The 23313-nt window shown below is 39.3% G+C and overlaps 1 protein-coding gene and 1 long non-coding RNA gene across 2 annotated transcripts in view; both read left to right on the top strand.

Annotated features, from left to right (window-relative positions):
* Positions 1-23313, top strand: part of LOC139586411 (uncharacterized) — a 447190-nt gene that overhangs the window by 373876 nt on the left and 50001 nt on the right. The window lies entirely within an intron of this gene.
* On the top strand, positions 4589-13400 carry LOC139600738 (epidermal retinol dehydrogenase 2-like). Its single transcript, XM_071449150.1, has 6 exons — positions 4589-4915; positions 8145-8276; positions 9717-9816; positions 11498-11642; positions 12561-12683; positions 13193-13400. The coding sequence occupies exons 1-6, from the start codon at positions 4589-4591 to the stop codon at positions 13284-13286; spliced, it is 921 nt and encodes a 306-aa protein (XP_071305251.1). The 3' UTR covers positions 13287-13400.

The following is a 23313-nucleotide window of genomic DNA, read 5'->3' as shown; positions in this document are numbered from 1 at the left end:
TTGCCACATCATTTGAACAACTACATTAATTATTAGCACTGATATGATATCAAACAATTCTGAATGTCAAATAAAATTCTTCCATAAATTCAACAGAGACCTAAAGAACTGTTAGACCCTGCAGGAATGAGTTTTGTCAGAAAATGTTAAAATATCTCTTGCCTGTATTTATCAAGGAATTTGTCACATCTGTTTGCAGTATGTGAATGGCTTATATTAAGTTTTAAAAAGACAAACCCAAGTCATTCAGCTTCCCAGTAAGGTAATTATTTATCAAGCACTTTAATAAAGTAATCTTATTCCACTAAATCCATATTTTTCTTTTTAGTTCAGTGGAGTTTTAAGTTTTACATGCTGATAATATATGAATGATTTATTAACATATTGAAAAATACTTAATAACCATTTATTAAAAGCTGTGGGATATAATAATTAACAGTAATTTATAACATATATTTAAAGCATCTATTGCAACTCAGCTGTGAAAATACTTTTCAATACCATTCATCTCAGCACCTTGCAAGTAAGCATCTTCACATTTTTGGTAACAAAAAGTACTAATCAATGTATATTCCACCAGAAATATTCAAAAGGTCCAGCTGGCTTGAGGATAAGAGTAATTATCTAACCCTAATCTTTACTACCAATCAAAAGGCCAGCCAATAAAATGAATTATACTTACAATTACTATGCATGGTCATTAGCAGCCATGACAATTTCACACGTCACACAAGTATATACATTAATATACTGAAATACTGTCAGCTTTATCACCTTGACAATTTCAAGTATGCCAGAGGATTTATACAATGAGAAAATCTCAGCCAAATCCCTCACTACATGGGTAGATTTTAGCATTTGTGTTTGACTGATTCTTACACACATAAAAAAAGGAGAGTGAGTTATTTTAATAGACTTGCTTGGTAGACTTGAGAGGCTTAATTTGACATGCTTCTGTGCTGGTTTTGGCTGGGGTAATTTTCTTCACAGTGGCTAATTTGGGGCTTGGTTTTGGATTTTTGTGCTGAACGTGGGGTTGATAATGTAAAGATGCTTTTGTTGTTGCTGAGCAGGACTTACACAGAGCTGAGGCCTTTTCTGCTTCTCCTGGTGCCATGAGTGTATTGGGAGTGCATGGGAGGCTGGGAGAAGACACAGCTGGGACAGGTGGCCCCAACTGACCAAGGAGATACTCCAGACCTTATGGCATCATGTCCAGTGTACAATGTGGGGGAAGAAGGAGGAAGAGGGATGTTTGGAATGATGGCATTTATTTTCCCAAGTAACCATTACATGTGATGGGGCCCTGCTCTCCTGGAGATGGCCAAACACCTGCCTGCCCATGGGAAACAGTGAATGAATTCCTTCTTTTGCTTTGCTTGTGTGCACAGCTTTTGCTTTCCACATTAAATTATCTTTATCTCACTAGTTTTCTAGTTTTTTCCCTCCAAATTCTCTCCCTGATCCCACTGGTGGGGAGTGAGCAAAGGGCTGCATGGGGCTTGGTTGATGTCTGGGGTTAAACCACAACAGCCTCTTACGATGTCTCTTAACTTCTCATAACATGGAGTATACACAAAGTGTACAGAGGTGAATAAACATACTGGTGAACTGTCATTTTTAGGCATTCTTGGTTATGTGGTTATCCCTGCTCTCAATATCATTAGTGATGTACTTTTAGATTGATCTATTTGTGCATTTGCCCTGTTTCCTACGTTTAATAGATTTTTTATGATTAAACCAAATGACAGACATGTGAAGGTTTGTTACTGGAAGGTCAGTAATAAAAATATCACTCACAGAATTACTTCCATGGCTTCACTAGCTGCAGCAGGTTTTTTGCTTCTTTTTTTTTTTCAGTGCAGTTAAATGTGGACAATTTCATTCCTGTATTCTTACTATCACTTAGGAAATTGAGCTTTTGGTACAAATTCAAGGCTAATGCAGACAAAGATAAGTTTGGGGTTAGAGATCAGCTACAGTGCATACATCAGTCAGGAGAATAAGTTTCTGTTTGACAAAAAAATTCAATGTTTTGAAACACTGGGACAAAATTGAGACAAAAAGCCACACAAATACCTAATTTCAAAATGATAAACAATTCTCTAACTGAATCATCAAATCCAGCTGGCAGTGAGTGGAATGCAAGCTATCCTAAATCACTCTGTGTTCCCCAAGACTCTTGTCACTTACCACATCCACTCTTTATCTCAAGATAGCGACGAGCTGTGACATTCCATTACCACACCAAAGCATCTAATTTAGATATATAAATTATTAATCATCATTGTCATTTTCATCACAAATAGAATGATAGCTGGCTGCTCCTTAGGTATGTTCAGCATAAGAGCAAGGAAGTCATGTGTCTGCATCCTTGCATAAGGACGTGCTTTGGAAACAGGCTCCTCCTGTTAACTTACAGCTTACGAAGTTCTGGTTGCAACACCATTCCTCACCAATGTTGTTCACCTTGAAATGTCATCATAATAAACAAGCATCTTCCCTGAATTGTTTCATAACCAGGAATTCATTGCTGAATCATCTCAGCTTCCCCACCGTAATCTGCTGCTTTTGCCATGTAATTACTGATTACAGCATGGGACACTTGGAGTCAGGTTACCCACCTATTTTGCATTTCTTGGCACCTTGTTTGGAACCACAGCACACCGAGGCTTTAAAGACCTGCCACTCTCCTCAGTGTGAGTATTTCAGCTTCCCTTTTGCTGGCACCTACATAGAATATTCAACAGTTAACTGTGCATGGAAACACATCCTTTCCATACAACTGTTTACACTGACAGCATATAGTTTTACACTGTATTTCTTGGTGTAAATGACATCAAATTTTCTGAGCTACCATTTTATCTCAGCTCAACAGAAAAATACCTTATGAATTCCCATATACTGTAATCTGAATGGTGTATACAACACAGATGTGTACATCAGAGCACAGTGTGAGTTTATTCCATTTTATTCCTTTTATGACTTGCCAATAAACAAGGCCTCTAATGTAACTCATTTGAAATGCAAAGAACACCAACTCGGTAGTGTTCTCTTCATTGCCTTTTTACATAAACAATATGTGGAAGACATCATGGTGATTGATACAAGCTGATGCCATAGGAGAAGCACATTCATATGGACCTAAGTATGTGTGTGGCTTTCCATCCAAAAATATTGATGATACAGTGGTGTGGGGCTGTACTTTTTGAGTTGGATAATTCACGTATGGGAAACTGAGGACCCACAAAAATAATTTCAAAGGTGTGAAATTATAATCAGGGGATTCACTGTTTTACGGGCCACACAATCATCATCTGCCTTTTTGCTCCCAGCTTGGCAAGCTGGAAAGCAGTAACTTATTATATAAATTAAGTGTTTAGTTTGGTACCTCCAGCGACGCAGCAGCAGACGCAGGAGAGAGCACTTGCTCTCCGCGCCCTCGGCCGGGATGGAGCCAGGGGAGCCTCCTCGCTGGCCGGGCCGGCCCAACAGGAGGGCCACCGCCGTGGCTCAGCAGCAGCAGCAGCGGTGCCGCCCCACAGGTGCCCTCGGGAAGGCACCCCGCTACCCTCAGCCAGTGGCCTGGCCGGCATCCCGCACCCGCCCAGCCGGGAAGCGCCGCCCGCCCGGGCCCGCACCCCGCACGTCCCCGGGCCGCCCCCGCACGGAGCCAAGCCCTCGGGGCGGGCAGGGCAGGGCCAGGCCAGCCCTGCTCCGGCGGGCAGGCGGCTGCGGGACAGTCGGGAGCCGGCGGTGAGTGCGGGGGTAGCGGGCGCAGGGAGGGCGCGAAGATGGGACTGCTGGGGCAGGGCCGGGAGAGGCCAAGCGACCGGGACGGGACCGGAGGGGACCGGACCGGACGGGGTGGGACGAGACGGGACGGGTCCGATCCGATCCCATCCCATCCGATCCGATCCGATCCGATCCGATCCGCCGGGATGTGCGGGCGCTTCTCCTCCTGAGCCTCTCCTGTCCCGTGTCAAACACTGAAAAGGGAGTGGTGCTGCCTAAAGCAGGATGAAAACCAAGGCTCGTAAGTGCCAGGGCCAGGCTTTTCCCCGCGGCTGGCCAATTGCAAATGGGAATGCGTGGTGTGATTTCGGCCGCCCGGCACTGGAAAAGACACAGGGTGTGGGAACGCTCCAATTGCCTGGCTTCCGAAAGAGGTCACGGCTCCTGCTAAGGAAGACACCTTCCTTCCGAAGGTTGATGTGGCACCAGTGTGTTCAGTGCTTTTTGTTCAGCTAGCATCAGCTTGCTGCGAAAACAAAGTGCTATTGCCATAACATACCTCCCTAAAATGTATGTTACTAAACGTTTTTAAAAGCAGAGTTGGAAGGTGAGGAACCTGGAATCAAACAGGTCTGTAGCATCTAGAGGAAGACAATTGCTTTACCCCTACTAGTAAGGTAGCTTTCACAAAACAAGTCTTTAATATATTTTGTGTCAGAACAGAAGAACACTGCAAAAGAACTTGCTGTTTAAAGGTCAACCTCTTCTTTTTTTCAGTCAATATCCCACTGTTGTAATGTGTTGTGTTTCTGGGTTTGCACAACAGAAGAGTGGTGCTTGTTCCTGAGAAATCATGTTCAACTTCAGATGCATCCAGAAGTTACTACAGTACCTGAAATTTTTTATTTTTTTAATTATCGAGAACACCTTCTGTTTATTTTCTCTCCGCAAAAAATATTTTGCTGGTGAAATAGTACTTATTACTGGCTCTGCAAATGGGATTGGAAGGCTGGTTGCCTTAAAATTGGCTCCTTTGGGAGTAACCTTGGTTCTTTGGGACATCGATGATGAAGGTAACAAAGAAACAAGCAGATTGGCCCAACAAAATGGAGCCAACCGGGTGTTTGTCTACCACTGTGACTGCAGCAGGAGGGAGGAGGTCTATGAACAGGCAGACAAGGTAAGATCTGCATTTTTGCTTCTTTCTAATAGAATATCCTATTGAATTTATTGGTTTTTAGAAACCATGCCTAGAGGGAAGTTATCATGTAGGGTAATGTCTTTCTACTTTTGAATAGTTTCTAGATGGAACTTAAACTATGGTTGCAACAAAGTAACTGGGTTTAATCAGTTCTGTTGAGATTTATCCATTTCTGTTCTTCATTGTGAGATGGTGATATTTATATTAAGAGTGTCATAAAGCCTGCAGCAGAGGTTATCTCCATATATTAACATATATAGAGTTTATAGTTTCTTTAAGATATCAACAAATAATTTTAAAAGAAAAGAACAATCAGTGGATGTTGTGAAAGGGGGATTATTTCCTTTGCCTATTTGTTTAGGAAGGAAACTATAGTTCTTTAAGGGTGATGTGGGATGTAATGTTTTCAGACATGTCATTGGGATGTGGTTAGTCTCCAGTCAAATTGATGATTCAGCTTCAGGTCTTTTTTTGATCAATACAGGTGGAAAACAAGGTAAAGAGCTCCATTTTCAATGAAACTCTTCTGCTGTGCTGACCTGTGCTTTGCAAACTATTACCTTATTAACATTGTCAGAGTTCAGAAATTGGACATTGAATTAACATGATTAATTTTTACTTTTTCTTAAACTGCCTGAAAATGCTTCTCAGTGTAACTTCACTTATAATCCAGTTACTCACTCTGCAAACTTCATCCAGGTGTAAACTTCTGTTAAATTCTCAATGTATGTGCTTATATACATGACTCTCAAGCCACATCTTTGACATTCTGTGTCTGAAGGCATACATCAGAGAAATTAGCTAAATTATTTTATGATGTGAATGTTGATAGATTGTTTCAGAATAGACTTGAAATGTAATATTAATTTTCTATGAATTGTGGGTGGAAAGGTGGGGACATAGTGGGGACTCAGCTTTTTGTTTTGTGGTTGTTGTTTTTAATTTTAACCAAATCAGATAAAGTCTTTCTGAGCAAGGTAATGAAAGTTTGAAACACCTTTTTTCCTCAAGAAATGTTCCTGAGGAAAAGTACTTTTAAAAGGTAAGTTGGATTCAGGATCTGTAAGTGTCTGGAACTGCAATTCTCATGATTTCAAACAAGCAGGGGTTTCTTTTACCCATATTTGTAAGTAGCATGTGGGCCACAGCTCACTCACATTGTAGACAAATAAATGAACATTTTGAAATTATTTGTTTGCTCTTACGTTAGCAGAGTCTCGAAAGTTTTGTTTTGTGTCCTCCAGTAATTTTCAATCTCCAAACACATTAACCAAATCAGCCACAGGACTCCAACCTGTGGAATTAGCTGTGCCCAAATCAGCAAACAATATTCTGAAGTGCACAGATTGACCTGCCAACAGAAACTTAAAGAGCAGTTCAACATTTTAAAATTGCTGTTAAGGTGTCAAATTATTGTTAACAACACCAACATATTCACAGATATTTACAGGTATTGTTCAGTCCTGGTGGAGATAAAAAATTTCTTAGATGAAGAGCTTTTCAAATATGAACGTCCTCTACTCTTGGAAATGCCTGCAAATTTTTGATTGGTAATATGAAAAGACTTGAGCTTGGACACAGAAGAGAAAGCAATAGCAAGGAAGTTAAATTAATTGGTTTTATTTGGTATACTCACTGCTGCAAAGCATAAGTATTTTCCCATAATGTAACTTTTGCTTCTAGGAAACAGAAGAGACCATTGAAGTCTTTAAAGAAGAGGTTTTGGAATAAATTGATCAAGTGAGCAACAACTAATTTTCAGGAACAAGAGGTGTCCACCTGGGAATTCTGAAGGAAATCAGACATGGATCTGGTGGACTAGAAATGCAGAATGTGTATTTTGCTACAACAGATGAGCAAGGAACAAAGCATAGTTAAATAAATAAAGCACAGTAAATTTGCCAGTCTTAAAAGGCACTTGAGAGCCTTTTGAAGTTCTCTTGAGAGCCAAACACACTATGAACCTGTCTTACAGAAAACTAGTAGAAATTATGCTAACAGAAGAATAAACAGACACCTAAAAATATACATAATATAGAATAATCATCCTGACTTTTTCTAAATGGAAGCCAAGCTTCACACATATTTTGTAGTAGTGAGTAAACAGGACAACTGATGCCATGGTAAATAAAATGCTGCCATTGGTGAAGATATGTTGTCATGTTAAGAAAAAGAGGATCATCCTATGGACTGACACAGCAGTTAAAAGAGTGGGGAGAAGGTGCAGATGTGTTCCTCAAAGGAAGAATTGAGTAATCCTGCCATAGTGAACAGTGTCTAGATTTGCATTCATTTATGCAGGTGGAAAGGTGCAAGTATCTGAGCCCTACTTGTCAATGAGAAGGCCTAAACCTGACACAGCTGGAGAAATGTCAAACAAATCTTCACTGAATGCTAAGGTTCCCTGAGAGAGAAAAAGGAAGGTCAAATGTTGGTGCACCAGATCCAATCACCTCTTTCCAAATTGCCAGAAAACAGCATATGTAGGATTTTAATGTTTTTGTAGTCATAATTTTTGAGACCACACATAATCATCCACCTTTAGCAGAGAAATCTGTGAGACTTATTCTTCATACTATAAGTAAATCTTGGCCTTCTGCTTTGGTGCAAATCCAAATCATGGCACAAAATCTTTTGAAAACAAACCCAAATGGAGCTAATGATGATTTTATCTGTCTATTTCATGGTAGATGCTATTGTGCCCAGAGGATGGTATCCCCCAGTTATCTGAGCTGAATTCTTTTCAGTTCAGTAGAAATTACATGGAAAAATGGGAGCAGGCTTAGCAGAGGAATGCAGGTTCTCACAATACCAAAAATAGGGGACTGGAAGTGTTGTGATTGCAGTTAAAGTGTGCTTACATTGCATACTAAAGCTGCATAACATTTTACCTTTGGTTTCTGTGGAAGCCAAAAGTATTCCAGAGTTCAGGGAGCAATTAGACAAATTTGGGGAGGAGGGCAGGGTGGAGAACCACTGGGATATATTAAAGACAATGATATAGATATCTTATACCTCTCTAAAGATCCTAAATTGGACCAGGTGAAAAGTTGAGCGCACAGGAGGACTTAGAGCCCAGGTCCTTTTTTCATTGCTTTCCACCATGAATTTGATCTGATGCAATACAACAGTTCTTGCACACTTATGTTTTCATACATATCAATTATTGCAAATATTGCTTTCTGTTTATTTTTTTTTCTTAATTCAGGTTAGAAAAGAAGTTGGGGATGTTACTATTCTAATCAATAATGCTGGCATACTGATTGGGAAAAAATTCTGTGATCTTACAGATGAAGACTTTGAAAAGACCTTCAGAATCAACTTCTTTTCTCAAGTCTGGGTAAAGTTTTTGTGGGTTTTTTACTCCTGAGTGACCAAAAAGTACAGACAAGTATTTTGGTTTGAAAACCACAATGGTGGCATCTATCTTAAAAACTCATCTGGGATAGGGATGTGAAGGACCTTGATTGGGGGAATATGTGTTTTCATGATCATCCTGTAATTTGAGACAGTCTCCCCAGCAATGTCTCAGCAATGTTAACACAAACCTGCCGGGGCACTCAGGTAAATCAAAGTTTGTGGAGCTGCATCATGAACACACCCTACCTGTAACAGCTGTGGTTGAAAGGAGAGTGCTGACATGATGGCATTTGACTTCCCTGCTCCTGATGTTTCCAAAGCATCTGAAGGCTTTGCCTAAGAGACTTGCAGCATTGAGGGAGACACAACCATGGTTTACTGGCAGACTTAGCAGTGGTACACTTAGAGTTGGTCTCAATGATTTTAAAGGCCTCTTCCAGCCTAAATGATTCCATGATTTTATGCTGCACATGTTGCCCTTCAGGCTGTGCTTTCATTCCTAGTCACCATCTGCTTGAAATACATAGAAAACTAATCCAGCTAGTAAAAATTTATTTTGGTATTTTTACCTCTAAGGAACTTGCAGTTATTTGGGGTCTCAGTAGATTTGGGAGAGTTTTTTTGTGAGAGAGTGTTACTATTGCCCCTCTTGCATTTTTTGTTTATATGCCTGAGTGAACAGCCTGCACCAGGGAGCAATACAGCATTGCAACTCCTTTGTTAAAAGGCATTCCTCAATGGATAATCATTGCAGATAGAAGTTCTCTAAGTATTCCCCAGTCACACTGCATCATTCTTCCAAACACTTGAGGAGAATGGACTGGGAGAGGTGTTCCCCCTGAAAGGTCTGAAGAAACCCAGGGCAGGAGGACAGCAATGCACTTAGCCCTCACATCTGAAGTCTAATAGGATTCCTCAGCTATTGAAAAAAAAAGTTACTGCTCCTGTCTCTTTTTCTTATCTCCCCCTTTGTAAAACACTAGCATTCTTCCCAGTTCGTATCACCCACAGTGATGTCCTGGACCGCTGGAATTGTCCAGCAGTTCGACTTGTAACAAAAAGGACCCACAGACAGCTGAACTCTCCTTAATGTGTTGACTTCTAGCTCCCTCTTGTGTACCAAACCTTTAGCAATAGGTTTAGCAAAACTGAGGAGCCAGGAAAGAAGAGAAAATACAAACTTTGCTGCTTTTAATAAGATGCTTTTAATGCTGTTAGATCTTCAGACAGAGGCAGTCATTCAAGGAAATGTTGTCTTTCATTTAAAAATTGTTACAGAAATAAAATATCATTTGGGTTTCTTGTATATTGACGTCCCAGAAAGCAAGTCAGGTTGTACCACCTAATTTTGGAAAGAAACATTTTTGTTATGCCTATTTATAAAGGGGATTTTAAAATAAATGTATTTATATTCTTTTAGACTTGCAAGGCCTTTCTTCCAGCCATGGTGGCCTGTAACCGTGGGCACCTGATTAGCATGGCCAATGGAGCTGGATTCCTGGGACTCTACAGGCAGTCAGGTAATTATTGTCAACTGCCATTACAAAATAGATCTACATACTAATCACTTTTCTTGTGTGCCTTATAAATGCTTGGCTTAAGCAGCCTGTACTGACAAGAGCCTGTGGGTTCCAGAGGTGATGGTGTACTGGAGTGTGATGGTGTCACATGCCTGAGCAACACAGGGAGCTCACTGCAGGTTTTACTGTCTGGTTACAGACTATCTTTTTTCCACACAAAAAAAAAGATTGTACAATTCTGCTTGTACACATGCAGTGGGAGGGAGCCCTGCATACAGGTTGTGTAGTGCTTTCTCATGACAATTTTTCTGCAGGTGAATGTTCAGAGACCTGAGACACACAAGGGTTGTAACCTGGAACTACACATTCAGTTGGTTTATCAAGTGCAGAAGGCATTCTGGCAGAATTCTCAATAAAATTAATTTGAATGAAGTATGGTTTAAGCTATTTAAAGCTCAGTATTCTCAGCTGTTTCCCTCAGGACAGCAGTCTGCTAGTCTAGCCTATTTCATCAGTCTGGGTCTGCTTCTCAGTCTCCCCTCAAGCCTCGCTTACCTGTTGATTGTATCTCTGAGGTCACCCTATGAGAACTTGAACTTCAGTGTAATAAGGATCTCTTGTTTCTTCTACTGATTGATGGTGTTACTGTAGCATTTACTTGCCCCTATTGCCTAGGGGTTACCTTGATATATTATCAGTATTTGGTATTGATAATACAAATCACATTCAGCTTTCATCATATAACTATAAGGCTCATGAGAGTAGTCCTTCCCATCCATGCATTACAACCTTTTACAGCTTATATACAGGTATATATTTTTAGGCTGTGTGGTCCCATCATTCACTGTGAGTGAACTCCTGAAGAATAGCAAACTATTTCTGATGCCAGTCTTTGGAGTCAGTCTTTTAGCAAAATTTGATTTCATTGTATCTAGCAACTATTTTCACACATATTTGAAAAGGTTTTAGGAAATTGCATGTAAGGTATTAAATTCATTTCTAACAATTGGAAAACTGTAGAATAATTTGTGTGGGAAGAAATCTGTGAAGGTCACTTGCTCCATATCCCCAGATAAAAACAGGCTCAGCTTAGGTTAGGTTGCACAGGGCTATGTGAGGGCAGGTTTTGATTATCTCCAAGGATGGGGTTCCATACATTCATCAAACAATAAAAATCAGATGAGTCTTCCTGGGCAAACAAAATAGTGCTGTAGTTGCAGGGCAAATCAGAAGTAATAGGCTGAAGCAGCATTTAAGTAAGGTATTTTTATTTTACTACTAGAAATAGTTCTGTCTGAAATGTAGCCTATGATATTAAAAGTTGAAGACATTCTGAACTGAAAGAATGCCTGGTTGGTATATGAGTATCTGGAAACTTACAGAAAATGCTGAATAAGCTCATTTGCCTATATCTTTCTATAGTGCACTGAAAAAAAAAGAAAAAAACCTCCTCTGAAAAGGATTCATTTTATCCTTAGGCAACTGTGCATCATTCAAGGGAAGAGCCATTAATATCCAGAGCTGGATCACCAATATGCTTTAAATACTATTATAAGACTGCCAATAATAGAAGTAAATAATATTGTGGCTTAAATGGTATTATAAAGAATTCAGTTCTATATATAGCTTTTATTGTGGTGCTTTTAAAATTTTGGATATTTCTCTTTTCTTCCCTTTCTAGATTATGGAGCAAGTAAGGCTGCAATCATTACAATGATGGAAGCCATAAATTCAGAACTGTATCATGGAGGAAAACGTGGCATTAAAACCACAATCATTTGCCCTTATTTTATTAGTACCAGGTTAAGCAAAGGCTTCAAAAGCGCGTAAGTAAAGCTTTGATTTGTACTATTTCATCTATAAAAAATTATTGCCACTCACTGGGTATATCATATTCAGTTTTTGGTTGGTTGATTTGATTTTCAATTCAGTATTTTTGCCCTATTGGCACAGACATAAAGAAATGCAAGTCTTGCATACAGTGAATAACAAGAACTGTGCAATAACCTCACAGTCAAGGAACAGTTGGGGATACACAGTAGTATTTAAAGGTTCAGGGAACCTTATTTGTCAGGAGAGCACTGATGTTCTCTGCCCCAAGTAATTTTGGCAGTATAATTACATTTATGGCTGTCAAGATACCCATGACCTGTAAATATTAACTGTCTGCACTGGCAGGGACTGTACTTTGAGTGAGAACAGCTCTGGTGATGGTATCTGCTGGCTGCCTCTGTGGCTGCACTGATAGGAGAGGCTGCAAGCACTGAATGAGCCATTGCAGGAGTGCAGGACCAGTGATCTTGGATTTTCGGTGCTCTGCTCCTGCTTGCACCATTCTTCACCGTGCAGCAGCATATGTATGCAGAGCAGAGCCCTTCTCCTGGCTGGTGACAAGCCTGGTCCTGGTCTATTCAGCTGTCACCTCAGCACTTACATCTGCTGGAGAGCAATGATGCACAGAGCAGCACATAGTATGGCTAAGCCTGGACGTTTCCAAAGCTGCAATCAGTGTGGGCATCAACTTCATTGTGGTCAGCTTACAAAAAAGTCCTTAAATTCACAACATCATCAAAGTGTCTTCAATTTATTTTGATGATAGTAGGAACAAAAGGATTTGGAGATTCCTTTTCAAGACTATGTGAGGGGAAGGGGAAATTGCATACATTATTCAATTATGTATGCGTGTGTATTTACCACGAAAGTAAAGTTCTAAAATTTCACAACCCTTTTTTCTTGTTTTACAGAAGACCCTGTTTGCTTCCTGTTTATGATCCAGAGTATGCAGCCAGTAGGATCGTGGATGCAATTAAAAAGGAGAAATTTTATCTGATCATGCCTCCATCTGTATACTTACTTGGTCTCAAAATGTAAGCATGTGACTTGTCTTCTAGCATTACCTTCTTTCCTTTGCCATTTGCCTGTAAAATCAGCAGGAGCATTTAGTCAAACAGTCCTTTAGTTAATATTCCCGCAATCAAATCCAGTTATATGTACCCAATTTTAAAGAAACAGTGGGTTTGATTTTTCAATAATCTAGGTGAATAACATTCCTCTGGCCTCTTCTGTCTCCAAGATATGTTTTAAGCTGCAGTTGGGTGCAGAAACTTCAAAATTTTTCCTGAGATGATACACTGGGAGCAATGCCTGGTCTAGCACTGTCTGCTTCCAGTGCCTGCCACCACTGCAGGGTGGGATTTCACAAAATGTCTTGGTCTGTCATTCATTTTCCCAATTCATAACATTGAAGTGCCAAATGTGCTACTAGCAGACATTAGAAGTATTGAGCACATATAATGTATTTGTTATTTCTTTATTTACAGAGTACCTTTATCTAAAAAAAAAAAAAAATAGGCTAATTCAATGTTTGTCTCCTCAGTTTCCTTCCTAGAAAAGTAGTGCTATTCCTTGAGTCTTATGTCAAGTTCCCTGAGAGCATGGAAGAAGCCTTTGCTCAGAAGAAAAAGGATTGAAACAAAAAGTATTCTGAAGATCTCAAGTGCTATCTAATTTAACATTTTTAGTAAAAAAATAATTTTAAGTCTTATTTATTTCTTGGCAAAAAAATTCACTTCTTTTATGCTATTTTACATTGGCCAGAATGCCATTTAATTCTTTACAACTGTCTTTTAAGCCTTTACGTTTGGCAATTTTCTGAGAAATTTTTGAAAATTCACTAAAATCTAAAATAAATTAGGTATTGTGTTGAATGACCAAGCAACGTCTTTGCACAGACTGTACTGTTTTCAGACTGAAGTTTCAATGAGGTATCCTGTTAGTGTGGAACACAATTCTGTTGTAAATCATGGGAAAATGAAGACAGGAGGAATACCTGGAAAGTTATACGTGAAATCTCTCCTTGTATTTGGAGAGAAGTCACACCCATGTTCTTCAACTGTCTTCGAATGAAATTACAACATAAGGGTCCTAAAGAAAAAAAAATTCCCCAATAGCAGAAGTTTGGGGATTAGTTACACAAAATATGTGCTAGTACTTGATAAACATCAATCCTCATGTAAATTTTCAGAAAATGCTAACATAAAATGTTCATAATTATCTTAATTCAAAAACAAATAAACTGCATAGCCAAATAGTGAATCTACAAAGCCTGGTTCATAAAACCTTAAGGAATTACAGAAAACATTTAACAGTCATCTATTGACCATGTTTGCCATCATAATTCAATTAACTAAACTCGTACTTACAAGCTCCCAGATACAAATAATTATTAGAGTACACACTATTGAAATCCCTGTGTTTCCAAAGCATGTATGCATTCAATAAATTCTTTCATGTACCAGTAGCTATTACAGGGAACCTTTTCTCTGAGAGAAGGGAAAAGCTATCTGAAATTTGGCTCTTTGGAAAGCAAGGTTTATTGATTTATATTGTTTAAAACTCTCTAGGTGATGAGCAATTAAATATTATTTTCCTCTTATTAATGAGACAGCAAAGTCTAAATTACTTCCTGCAAATACCAATCATTTTCTCAATTGCAGGCAAATATGTTGAATATTGGGATTCCCTTGTTCTGCATGAATGTTACTATTTGGCTCTAGATCTATTATCATTTTCAAGTATGATTACAGGAGTCAATGCAAATTGACATGACATTATGTTTGGGAATATACTGAGAGCTCAAACATCTTCATGCATAATTTCATTGCTGGTGCTTCAGAGCGTAAGAGCTTAAGAGCAGGGGTCATGAGATGAGAAAAAATGTATTTAAAAATTATTTGTGAAACCAGACTCCCACTTGAAGTAGTCTCACATACTAGTGACATTAATATATGGTGGACTATCCATCATTTAAGTGTTAAAGGTTTCAGGATGAAATATTTGCAGGCAAGGAGCTCAATGTGAGGGCTCACTTTTAAGGATGCCTTTCTTGTTTTAAGTTTTCTTAACTGAAGTGTGTCTACCTTACCACCTACATCTGCAGTTGTAAATTAACCAACCATATAGGCAGGACATGAGTAGGTTAAGAATAGTGCAAAGGAAATAATACCCTATTCTCTAAGCTGTATTTCAGCTTTTCTGCACAGCCACCCTGCAGAACCTTATTCTGTATTGCTGCAACCTCAGCCAAGGGCACTTTTGGCTCCATATTCTTTTCAGGCTAATCTGCTTGCCTCAAGAAAGAATTTGTTAAGCTTATACTTTCTAAGTCTCACAGTGATCTGTTAGATCTTCTTATCAGTCCTAGAAATCAGTAACTCACTCTTTTCCATGAAAATACCAGGAAAAAAAATTTGGGGTTTGGGGTTGGTTGATGGTGGTGCTGTTTGGGGGGTGTAGTTTCTTTTTCATACAGAAAAGAAGTGTGATAGATCCAGTAATACAATTCTAAAACTGTAAGCCAAAACCTTCTTATTAAAGTTCAGAAGATGCATTTGAATGGTGTTCATGTTTTTTAATGGGAAATTATCTTCATATTTTGAAATATAGTGCGCCACTTAAGAAGTATCTCAGACTTACCAACAACTCCTGAGAATCCTGTCCTTTCTTTGAGGCTTTTTATCTTATTTGTAATTCCTCCATGACAAAAACATTTTTACAGGAGAAATTCTGTTACTACAGAAGCTGCCAATGAGACTACAATAGTTTATGTTAATTTTTTCATATCGTTTTCTCACTCCTTGTTCTAAGCAAAACTGATGAAGAAAGGCCTGTGTTGCTGCACCTATAGTGAGATAATCTGTGATGTCAGTTTCTTGTACTTTTTCTATGCCCATTGGTACAGCATAGCCCTTCAGAGCACATTTTTCATATAAAGGAAGTTGTAGTATTGTGTATCTTATGAAGATCATTAATCATATTCAAATTATAAGCATTTTTATGAAGAAACATCTGAATTCTTCTGGGTCACTTTGTAATCTAACTCTTTGAATAAACCTTAGAGGCAATGATATGCAACTTTGATTTCTCATTTATTTCATTCTTCTACATTACTTAGTTCCTCTTTTACTTCAGAGTTTAATGTTTCCACCCAAATTCATTATGTGTTCCCTGTAAGTCATTATTACAATTTTCATAGCTGCTCAAGTTCCTCATTTATATACCTAAGCATGTAATAAAAGCCCAGAGACACTGAGATGCAACTTGCAGGAAATCAAGGAAACAACTGGACTTTCCCAGAAATTGATAGCCTGTTCTTCTTTATCACCTGAATTGGCATTTCCCCATTAAATTTGAAAACATTTCCATAAAAACCTCCATCTTTCTGAAGGCTGGATCACCATCTATTATCTTAGAAGGATGGCTTTTATAGAAGACACTCTAAGAATACTCAAAGCTAATTTGAGGCAAGTTTCATATACTAAAATGAAAAACATATTTCCAAATCCTGCAATATTTGGAGTCTTTTTCATTAGTAACTTGTATTTTCTCAGCCTCTCTCTGGAAAGATGTTTAGTTCACAGTTCCCACAGGTTATGGTACAATTGTGGAGGGATAAATCTGGCACTGGAAGTCCAGAAATTCCCTGTTTCTCTGCCACTTACCTTTGTCTTTGACCTTATTTGTACCCTGAGAAACAAAAGAAATATTGAAAGCTGCATGAACTATGTTATAGGTGTACTGTCCTGTCTTTTATCCCTGTCCTGGGAAAAGGAGGCTTCATGCCTATACAATTGTTCATGATGACTAGAAAAAGAATTTTCATCTCTTTACTTTTACACCTAGAGAAATGTTACTACTTTCTATATTGCCTGATGATTTTCAATATTTTATATAATTTAATGAGGAAGAAAGATCTGAATCAATCCAAAGAGCCCAGTTATTAACAGATCAAAATTCTACATTGATTACTATTATGGATTTTCCTAGTCTATTTCTGCAGTCAATACAATGCCTCTGTTCAATACTTCAGATTCTTCAGGATGCTACAGACTGCCAATAAAGAATGACTGTGTAATTTTAAAAATAATTAATACAGCTCTAATTGCCTTCTACTATTGCACAGAACTGTTGCTGAAGCCAAATAAATGGTCAGGTGATCTTCCCCTTCATTAAATTATCTCAGCTGGCAGCAGTGCCTGAGGTAGCAGTGATTTAAAGAGTCATGAGGCATTGCTCAATGCTTTCATAAGCTCCACAATTCTGCAGTGCTCATTGATCAAGTGAACTGTTGGATGGAAGGGGCATTCTAGCAGTTGCCCTGTTGTTTCCTCTATATCTTCTTTCTCAGAAAAGTAGTTAACAAATTAAATGTCAAGAGTTCCAATATCCATTTTGGATGGATATTGGATTTAAAGTCCAATTGGATATTTGACTTAAAGATACTTTCTTTTCTGCAGCTGAATGGGCTGAGTAGAGTTGGCCTCAAGAGTCTGTTGTGTTGCCCGTCTGCCTGGGATGATATGCTAGCTAGTGACAGGAGATAAGGACTGAGATACTCCTACAGAACAGGAAAAGAAGCCAGAGAGTGTGATAGTCCTGAAAAGATCTTTGAAAGCTACTTAGAGTGTGACAGCAAATAAATTAAAAGCAAGAAATCAGGGTAGACGCGATGTCTTCTGTGTTGTCTAAAGCCCTTCATTATCTATAGCTTGGATTTCACTGGAAGCTGAAGGAATACGAGTGCCTCGACTGCTAGACTGGCAAACCTAAGAGTCCCCACACAAACTAAGAGAAGACCCATGATTCTAACCATGTCTGCAAAAGCAGGAGATGAGAGACCACACTGTGGGACCATGAAGGAATGGAAATTAGAAGGAAATTGTTCTTCTTCAATATTTAAGCCATGTTACATAGGACTCTGCTTGCCTTACATACATCTGTTTACCACTTGGTAAACTGGTGGTGTTTATTTAATTTACATAATTCTTTAATATACCATTTCATGGCAGCTGATTTCCTGTTTTGCAAAGGTTTTACAATGACTTTCTAATCAATTATTTCCTTCCAGCTGCATTTTCACAATCTGCTTTCCAAGCAAGGAACATTCATCTACACGAAAGTCAGAAGCCATTGCAATAACTAAAGTAAGGCTCAGAAAATTAAATACCACTTCTTTTATATATGGAAAAAGTTGCAGAGGCAACACACAGAATTCCTACACAAGAACAACCCCCACAATTTGAGAATGCTGTTAGAGATGTCACAATGGAAAACTTAAATCACTTCAACCACTCATAATGGCAACTTGATGCATTGTTGGCACATGTGTTCTCATCACACATTCTTTGTAAATGAAAGGTGCTTCCATCTTGGAGATGGCATCATGTCTAGTGACGTTGATGATAACAATTAGTTCTAGTGGTTTGTTTTCCACCACTCACAAAATACCTTTAAAATAGCTCCTTCAATACTATTGCAACAGAGATGCATTCAGATACTTCTTAACCTGATAAAACATCTAAAAGGGAAGTGCAGAAGGCAATATTATCAAATTAGAAGAATTTGATAATACTATACTTGCAGCATTGTGTTGTTTTTGTAATATTAATGAGAAATGTCATCTTTCTGGGGAAATATGAAAAAGAAGCATCTAACATTAGGTGGTACTTCATGCAAGAGAGAGGTTGTACATGTTTCATTCTTAAGTGTACAGGCCTTCTTTTTGTCCTAGTATTTTTATATTTCCAGCTTTTTGATTCTGGTTTCTTTGCTTTCTTATTAGAAAATTATCCTTAGTATTTTTCATGTGCAACTTTAAAATTTTCTCAGAGACAGTTCAGTCACTGGCAATCTTCTTTGAAGCTTTTGTATCATTCTTATTTCCCCCAAAGCAATAAAATCAGAACTTCAGGTTGTATGAAAGGCAGTTTGCCTTAAACTGAGACACAGTTAGACCTACCCTAGTGCTCTAGGTCACTAATAGAGAGTGCTAAAAAGAACATTAGGTTATCTGGACAAAATGATGTGTAAGGAATGCTTGCCTGCTAACAGGGCTGCAGGAGTAAGGAGGAAGGCCACAGAGGAAGGACAGGATTTCTTGCTTACGTGTTATTATTCATTAAAGGGGTAAATCTTCCAAAATCTTGTTTATTAAATTGTGACATTTAGGAAAGGGGAGTAAATAAGCAGGTCTGTGATCTTTTTCTAATTCAACTAGGAAATTGTAAAAAACCATTTAAACTGTGTCTGTAATAAATAGTCTTGGAACATACTTCACTTTAAGCTTCCCCATAACACATATTAGCACATATTCCCCTAAGATATTAGCTGCTTTGGTCAAAGAGCAGAATTAGCTGTAAAAATTGAAGTTTTTCCCTTTTTCTGGATAAGACTCAGAGTTTCCAAAGGGTACCAAGAAAGAAAAAGGAGCAGGAAACTTCTGGTTTTGCCCTTTATGTTTAGCCAAGTGTGTATGAGCAGCAGTGCCTGTTACACTGTGGTTTCAGGGTGTGTCTAGGATCCAGGACAGTGTTAACTTCTCACAGAGCCTCAGCCTTGCTGCTGCCTTCTGCCTGGGTGGCACAACAAGAGGAAAGCTCTGCTTGTGGTGTTCACCAGAGCTACAGCACAAAGACCCACCATGCTCTGCCTTCACTTGGCTCTTCTACCACACCTCTCATCAGCTTTGCTCTCTGGCACCCAAATGTTGCTAAAATCTAGTAGCCAAACAATATTCCACTGATTGCAAATATGAAAAAAGTCCATTTTGGAAATCTCGTGGCCTGTAAATGATGCCCATTTGCAAGAGGCAAAAACTTCAAAGACTCTTTCTTATAAGAAATACTTATCTCCAGCCACATTTATTTCAGCCTGTCATAGCCAGAAAGAACTAACCACCTTGCCTACAAGTGTAAGTCACAACAAGACCAATGAAAAACGACAAAATAGAAAGCTAAATGGAAAAATATTTTTAGCACCTTTGCCAAATCAGTGTGCAAACTCTCAGGTATGGAAGAGCATTTTGATTTGCCTCCTAAATTATGCTTTTAAGCAAAGGACAGCAAGGAATTACTGACATGAGTCAGAGTTTTGGTAGAAAGAGTCAACAATTTGGCAGAAAGGGGATTTATCCTGAGTAGATATTGGCAGAACAAATTACATCTGTGATACCAGTGACATCCTGCTTCCACACAAATGTGGGGGGAAAAAACACAGAAGTTTGCAGTCATTTTGAGAAGTGTATCAGAAAGGTACTGGATAACAATGTGTCTCCAAACAATGTAATGCCAGAAATATTCTGTAAAATAATGGCTATTTCACTAGTAATACACATTTCCATTCAAGCAGAAACTGATCCTACAAGTCTGATAAATGCCTAGCTGACTGCTGGTCCACAGCTTAAATTTTCTCATCCTGAAAAAAGGAACCAAGGAAAGAGTAGGTGAGTGAGAAAAAGGAAAAGTGTGTTTAAAGTTGGCTGCCACCATTCTCAGCACAAACAAGCGAGGCTTGTGCTTGTAAGCAAGGACAATTTCTCTAAAAAATACTGCTTCACAATCCTAAGAAAGGCAGAAAACCTGTCTTCCCTGCCAGTAAAATTCTGACTGAACTAAAAATACAGAGGGAGTTCATCTGGTTTTTTTAACCAATCATTGTGAAACAGATTTGATTAATAAATTTCAAATGTATTTACAGAATTTTTTCTAGATGTCCTATTTTTTCTCACATAAAAACCACAGAATAAATAATGCTAATTAAATCTATTTGAATCTTTCCTAATTTTCACTTTATAATAACATGTTAGCATTTGCTTTGCTTACACATGAACATCTTCCTTTTAATCACCAACTATCCTTGCAGAGCCTAAACAGCAGAATGAATATTTCTGATGGTGCTAGTTTGAATTCAAAGTGCATTGCATAGCATTGCAGTACACTTTACACTGAAGACTGAACTGTGCAGCATTTGCTTATTTAAGCTAAAATGTATTCGCTCACCTGAATGATCCTGCAGAAGTAAGCAAGTGATCTGTCTCATTTAATTTTAGTTATCTGGAGGTGAGGTGGCAGACCCAAACTACTCATTTCACTGCCTGATTGCTTTCTCAGAGTATCAATTTATTTCCACCAGCAGATGAAGAAGTTTGGATGGATTTCTTGTCCTGAGATGACAAGTTTATTGTGTAAAAATAGGATGAAGGAGTTTCAACCTATACTCTTATTGACATCAGCTCAAATATTTGGACATTTAATATGCATCACAAAACAGACAGGAAGGATATAGCTAATTTATATCCAAGTTTAAACATATTAGAAATAACATGTATATTATAACTACATGCAATGCCAAAACATCACCGTGCTGTTGATATGTTGGATTATTCCTTCTTTTCTTCACTTCAAAGATTAGCAATTACTTATAACTAATAAATTTGTACTGATTGGGCAAGCTGGAAACAATGGATTCTGAGTTGAGTGGAGCAGGCAATTGAAACACCAGATGTCTTCCCTATGGCTGTTGAATTATCAATAGGTGTTCAAATTGGTATTTTAGGTAAAAACCTTTTTCTGGAAAAATCTGGCTCACTTCACTCATGGAGATCAATGTGGAGTGAAAGGTTTTTATGCTTCAGAGGATATTATCCTCAAAAATGCTGCTGAGGTCAGGAATGAGGTTACTTCCCATTTCTAAAGCAGCTTTGGTGAATGCGGTCTTGGCTAAAAGTTTGCCTGCCCTTTCTCATTCACAGCTTCAGAAAGGAAACCAGGTCCTGAAATGCACTGATGTAGACATAAAGTTTGAGTTCAAGTTCTGATTTTTTTAATCTCCTTATTATCATGCAAATTTCCAGTGTGCCTTTTAAGATTTTAAATTAATTAGAAATGCTGGTTTTCACTTATGAAAACTAAGCTGCTATAAACCAGAAAATTAAGGCCCTTGTATAGGTAAACAGGGTGGGCTTAATATGGAAGAACAACTAGGAAGAGTGAAGAGTTGATTTCCAGAGTGGAGGTGGGCTGTTTGGGAAACCTTAGTGCTATGCTCATTTCATGTTTTTGTTACTGATCTGGAATAGAGGATGAAACAGCAAAATCATCTGAAGATATTAGGGACATCTGAACTATTTATTTCACTCTCTTCTTCATTTGGCACCTTTGTGTCCCAGGCATCCCTAGAGCAGATGTAATAGCTAGCTACCAGCCAAACTAAGGCAAACCTCAGTTTCATTTTTTCCCCAAATGAACACTGGTCAACATTTTCAGACTAATTGATGGAAGGCATGACTCTGTGGGAATGGTGAACTGCACTTTGGCCAGAATACAGGAGAAAAGGGGAACCAAATGACCCATTATAAGTTTGAGGTATATGAGCAAGGGGGAAAGGTATCATGGTCCCTGTGAGCCTGGCACTTAGACACAGATGTGACACAGATGTAACACAGATTTACATACCAACAGGTACACTAAATTTCAGAAAACACTCTGGCACAATGGCATTCCATCACACACATATAGATTCCTTTATGTTGGAAAAGACATATCAGATAATTGAGTCCAACTGTTAACCCAGCACTGCCAAGTCCACCACTAAACCACGTCCCCAAGAGCCACGTGTACGTGTCTTTAAATACCTCCAGGGATGGGGATTCCACCACTTCTCTGGGATGCCTGATCCAATGCTTGCCTACTTATCCAGAGAAGATTTTTTTTCTTAATCTCCAGTCTAAACCTCTGCTGGGACAATTTGTGTCCCTCTTCCAATTTCCTCTTCTCCCTGGTTTCCCTCCCATACTGTACAGTTCTCATTGAATTTTCCTGCAGCTCATCAGCTGCTCCCGAAATTACGGAGAACAGGAGAGACCACAGTTCTGCACGAAAATAAACCTGACCTAAGCCTGCTCTGTCCCCCGGTTCCTAGCGGGGACGGGACGCCCCAGAGCGGGTGCCCGCCGGGCTTGCGGCGCTCCCGCTGCCGGCAGCGGCAGGCGGACGGCCCCGGGCAGCGCGGGGCTCCGGCACTGCGGGGCTCCCGGTACCGCCGGCATCCCCCGCGCCGCGCCTGCTGCTGGGGCGATGTGCCCTGTGCGCCTCCGGGCTGGGCCGCCGTGCCAGCCCTCCCCGCTTCAAGGACCGGGGGTCGCTTCGTATTACCGACCCACCCACTCACGGCTATACTCATGGCTACTTAATCCTGTTAAACTGGCATATTCCACACCAGGAACCTCACCTATTGATGAAACACCATATAAGCACTTCATCTCTCTTTTTCTTTTTTTTTTCCCCTTTTTTTTTTCCCCCTTTTTTTTTTTTTTTTTTTTTTTTTTTTTTTTTTTTTCCCGAGCATATAATTTTTAATACTCATCAACTATTTGGAAAGGAGGAGAAAAACCTTCGAGGGTCGCCAGACCACAAGTGCACAGCCCTCGGCGGCAGCACGGATTCCCTGGAGGAAGAAGAGGGCTCGTCCCGTGAGAGCAGAGGGCTGCAGGAGGGACAAGGGCTCCGCTGCCGGGGGTCGCCTCCCCTTTGGGAACCCGCCGGCGAGGGAGGAGCACCGGCGGCTCCGTCCTGCATCTCTAAGAGGCAATTTCACAGACTCTTCACTCGCTCCTCCAATCCTCTCGGCAAAACTTGAAAGGCAGAAGGGTACTTGTGCTTA

Source organism: Agelaius tricolor, unplaced genomic scaffold (assembly GCF_023055355.1).
Source record: "Agelaius tricolor isolate 1412-34295 unplaced genomic scaffold, bAgeTri1.0.p SCAF_2, whole genome shotgun sequence".
NCBI classification, from domain to species: Eukaryota; Metazoa; Chordata; class Aves; order Passeriformes; family Icteridae; genus Agelaius; species Agelaius tricolor.
This window is presented reverse-complemented; position numbering and strand designations above follow the sequence as displayed.